This window comes from Fragaria vesca, linkage group LG5 (assembly GCF_000184155.1).
Source record: "Fragaria vesca subsp. vesca linkage group LG5, FraVesHawaii_1.0, whole genome shotgun sequence".
In the NCBI taxonomy this organism is placed as follows: domain Eukaryota; kingdom Viridiplantae; phylum Streptophyta; class Magnoliopsida; order Rosales; family Rosaceae; genus Fragaria; species Fragaria vesca.
The window spans coordinates 27,176,361-27,181,295 of NC_020495.1; the positions used below are offsets into that span (position 1 = coordinate 27,176,361).

A 4,935-nucleotide genomic window follows, 5' to 3' on the forward strand; every position below is an offset into this window, starting at 1 on the left:
AACATTCAAGAAATATACCTACACCACCAACAGACCTCCCCCAATAGGTATGAATATTTATGTTCTTTTCTTTAGGTACAAGTTAATAACTTCCTAACTGACAGAATCAAACCATCATACTGTTTATCTCACACAAAATCATCCCATAATCATCTCACAGAGACCTATCTATAAGCTTCAAAACACAAGTACCTAATTGACAGAATCATAATCACAATATACCTACATAACAGAATCATTCGCCAAGTATACCTAATTAACAGCTTCAAAACACAGATACCTAATTGACAGAATCATAATCATAAAATACCTACATAACAGAATCATTCACCACCTACCTATTAAACAGGATCAGAAGGAACAAAGCCCAAGTGCAACCTGCACAACAGAATACTCAATAGAGTCTACACTACAAATTGAATACAAACAACGTTCATACCTATTGGAGAGACCTCAAATGAGAATACCTTCAACCGTCCCTCTCTGTCGAAATGGAAATGCAGCCGAACATACGCCACCCATAAGCCTCTAATTGTTCGATCCATTAAAATGACGAATTGATTCCGGAAATGAAAACCTCAGAATCAAATGATTAAAGCCCCATTGATGATGTCTTTCAATGTCTGAGATTACGACGCCAATTTGTAACCTCCTCCGACCCAGGTATCTCAACGGAGAATATGACTTTAATGGAGGGATTAAAAGACATTTACTAGCTAGGTATTGATTCAAATGCTTCAATCAAGTAATTGATTATTTGGGTGTAGTCTGTGCAAGGGGGTTTTCAGCTTCTGGGTAAGCGTTACGAATTAGGTTTAATGAAACGTCGAAACAGCTTGTTAATTGCAATGCGTTCAGTTGGTGGCATTTCAGCAATTCCCTTCAACAACAAGTTCTATTGTTTTGATAAAACAATATTATTTTTTTAACTAAATCAACCTAATTAATAGGTTGGGTGTATTTCAAAAAAGTATAACATGTGGGTGTAATTTAAAATGTCTCTGATTTTGGGTGTAACATCAAATTCCCTTTGATTCTTGCTCACGGGCAAACATGGAGTACCATCGTCAAACAACAACTTCCTCCCATCTTCATCAATTTTTTCGACATGATTATATAGGATAGGAAAACTAATCTTATAAAACACCAAATTTTTGTTTTTTATAGTTGTGAGAGAAAAAGGATCTATACTCGTCATCTTGTTGAATTTTTTTGTTTTTGTTTTTTTTTTGTTTTTAGAAGATCATATTGTTCAGTGCTACTTCTCTTTTTCTATCTGAAATTTCTTTGATGCTGCTTATCGATCCTTACTGGTGAACTTACAATACTCATAACAAATTTAACTGGTTTCTCATTCTAATAAAACATACAATCATATCGGTACCAGATCCACACAATCATACTTGCTAACAAATAAAACTCTCTTAATTCTCAATTTCAACGTAGCATATCCATCCTCTTGATGAAGAGCCCTAAAACCCCTAATTCTTTAAGAACAGAATCAAATCCCAGGCACCAAATTATCAATCGATGTACAAGACATACCTTGAACAAAGGTTTTTTATTTTTATTTTATTATGTTTCATAAACTCATAATCAATATGATAGCTTAAGTTTTGACTATTAGGTTTTAATTAATTTTCGTTGTAAAAGAGGTAAATGGTTCATTAAGGGCAATAACGACATTCTATATACTTAAAAAGTTATTTTTCAACTAAACTAAAAAGGAAGGTTAAAAATCAATTTGGTGATCAAATAGTGGTCGTTTTTCAAAATTTCTAACAGTTTTCAAATGTCATAGAATTATATTCATGACATTTGTAAAACGTCATTAATTAATTTTCAAATTAAAAAAAAAATTTTGATTTCTAATTAAATTCAGAAATCAAATATCTCTTAATAATCTATGTTTTCTTAATCCTCTCTTTAAGCAACGTTTTAGGCATGTTTAACTTGTATAAGAAAAGACCCAGAAGACTATTGGTTCATGTTCATGCTTGCCCTCTAAGATGCCCAGCAACTGATGATATGAGAGCTTAAAACGGAAGGTCTATTTAGAGAAGAAAATGCAAAGATTCATTGGATGCACATTCAAGTAGACATAATTTCATCATTCACAAGCCTTCTAAACACATAAAGAACATGCTTACTTATATTTGTTTGAGATAAAAAGAAAATTTGTTGCTGTATATTATCATGTTCACATAAATAGACAAACTACCTTATTGAAGACTCTGAATGTTGATAATTATTGATAATCACATTCAACAAATCCATTCTCCAATATCTCATTGTCGCCCATATTTCTTGCAAAAGAAGTAAATAGCTAATCAGGCTGAGATGCTCTAAATAATTTGACTCGTAAATTTTAAGTAAGCACTTTGATATTCAATCAGATTGTAAATACTATCAGCAACAACTCCACTCCACAACTATAACCAAAATTACAGGGATATGAATATACCATTGGAGAATTTAAAAAGCTAATATTTACATCACAGCCTATTCAAAAAAAAGAAATACACATCTAATATACATATCATACATAGTAGAATGTGAAACCCAAAAAAACAGATGATAATTTTATTATCAGATTGAAGTTCGAGCTAACCTCGGTCATGAACGTGTCGTAATTGATCTCAAAAATCACATAAATTGGAGTAGAATTAATATAAGGAGTTGTTGGAGGCTTTTTTTTCTAATTTCTTTTGACAAATTATCATAACTAAAAAGAAAGAAAAAAAAGCCGTTGTTTGTGCCGACCTTAGCTTTATTTAAGAACCGTTGTTATGCAGAGAAGGACTAAAGAGCCGTTGTGTCGTTGTTATGCAGAGATGGAAGAGATGGAAATGGATCGGATGGATCGGATCAAGGGCCCGTGGAGTCCCGAAGAGGACGACGCGCTGCAGAGCTTGGTGGTTCCCTTACGCCCTATAGATCTTCTTCTTCGTCGACCCAACCCAGTTACGGACCCTAGGGTTCCCTTAGGTTTGATCCATCTCTGATTTTCTTATTTTAATCTGTTTTTGTGTTTCCGATTTTCGTTGATCTGTCGGCATGAAGAAGAAAGGCGTCGACGAGTTCCCGTTCTGCGTCCACCTCGTCTCCTGGGAGAAGGAGAACGTCTCCAGCGAGGCTCTCGAGGCGCCTAAGTCCCACTTCTGTCGCGGAGTCCCCGACCCGAAGATCCGAATCTACGACGTTGGCATGAAGAAGAAAGGCGTCGACGAGTTTCCCGTTCTGCGGGAGAAGGAGAACGTCTCCAGCGAGGCTCTCGAGGCGGCGCGTATCGCGGGTAACAAGTACATGGCCAAGTTCGCCTGGAAAGACGCGTTCCATCTACGCGTTAGGGTTCATCCTTTCCATGTGCTCCGCATCAATAAGATGCTCTCGTGCGCTGGAGCCGATAGGCTTCAGACTGGTACGAGGGGGGCGTTTGGGAAGCCTCTTGGGACTTGCGCTAGTGTTGATATCGGACAGGTGTTGCTCTCTGTGAGGTGCAAGGATAGCAACAAGAACAATGCTTGTGAGGCTCTCAGGAGGGCTAAGTTTAAGTTCCCCAGTCGCCAGAAGATCATTGAGAGCAGGAAGTGGTGAGTACTTGCGCTAATTTTATTGTTTGATTAGTTGAATTTGATTGTTTATTTGATTCGTGAAGTATGTGGTTTCGATTGCGATATTATGATCTGTTTTCCGATTGAATTGTTTTGGTTGTTAACCGATAGCTGTGTAAATGTTTAGTTTTGACCGGTGGTTAGCTGTAATTAGGTGTATAAATGTTGAATTGCATACGTAATCTGTACATATATCGTAATATTTTTTGTGTGGTGGCTGGCGGAGTGAGTTTATTGTCTTATTAGTGTTGTGTTTTATTGAGGCTCATGATAACAGATGAAGTGGACATGTGGAATTTGAACTTGTTATTTGATTTTTTGTGCCGCGAGTGAGTGTGTTATTGTTGGTTTTGGGTGTTGACACAATTCATAGTGTTGGTTCCTAGCTTATGTTTTTAGTTCTGCAGAGATTCAACATGTGTGATGCGCTTTGTGTATTTGTTATGCTCCCTTGGTGGCTTATTTGTCTTGTGGGATTGAATCTTATGTTACAACTTTGTTAATTTTCAGGGGATTTACCAAGTTCAACCGTGTTGACTATGTGAGATTGAAGTCATAGAAACACGTCCTTCCTGATGGTGTCAATGCTAAGGTTAGTGAATTCCTAATGAATGAACCACATCTTGTAGTATTGCTATTTGTAGGATTAGATTCCTTTGTGTCGGCTTTTATCTTAACTTGGGCACAAGTTTCCAATGTCTAAGCTAGGCCTCATTGTTTCCTTCCAAGTATGCAGGTTTCACACTCTTATGGTGTTATCTACTGCATTATTTGGCAAACCTGCCTTGCAGAATCTCATTTGCAATGGACTTGTACTTGCTGAGGACGGAAAAATAATGAGTAAAAGTCTGAAAAATTATCCTCCACCAATTGATGTTATCGATCAGTGTGTAGCTGTACATGTTTATAGTAACTGACTGTTCGTATTATAGTTTCTGTGCCTTTTCTTTCCCTGGTTTCTTTGTCAAATGGTGGGAAGATGATATATTTCACAAAAATCATGTCTAATAAAATTTCTGTTGTGCAAGATGCAGTACAATTATTGGCTGGGTTGGATAATCAATTTCAAACCTTTGAGGTTTTTGAATCAGTTGCGAGTGGTTTTGAAGCTGCGAAAGAAGAAGATGTCTATGGGTAATGGGTTTTCAATTCCATTCATTTTTTTGTTTCAATTACGTCTCATCCACTGAAAACTGAGTTTCGTAACAGTATACTAAAACGCAGACCATGATAGTAAATCATTAGAATACTCCAATCATTTCCCTCATATAAAAAATTAACATGCATGCAATTGGTGATGAATTCCGTTGTTGTAATTGAG

General features: G+C 36.5%; 1 protein-coding gene across 1 annotated transcript; it reads left to right on the forward strand.

The window, feature by feature from the left end:
- Positions 1-3,057: 3,057 nt before the first annotated feature.
- LOC101295823 (60S ribosomal protein L10-like) lies at positions 3,058-4,445 on the forward strand. The gene is made up of 3 exons (XM_004301863.1): positions 3,058-3,593; positions 4,125-4,206; positions 4,351-4,445. Exons 1-2 carry the CDS (start codon positions 3,058-3,060, stop codon positions 4,171-4,173), a joined length of 585 nt encoding a protein of 194 aa, XP_004301911.1. The 3' UTR covers positions 4,174-4,206; positions 4,351-4,445.
- Positions 4,446-4,935: the final 490 nt, after the last annotated feature.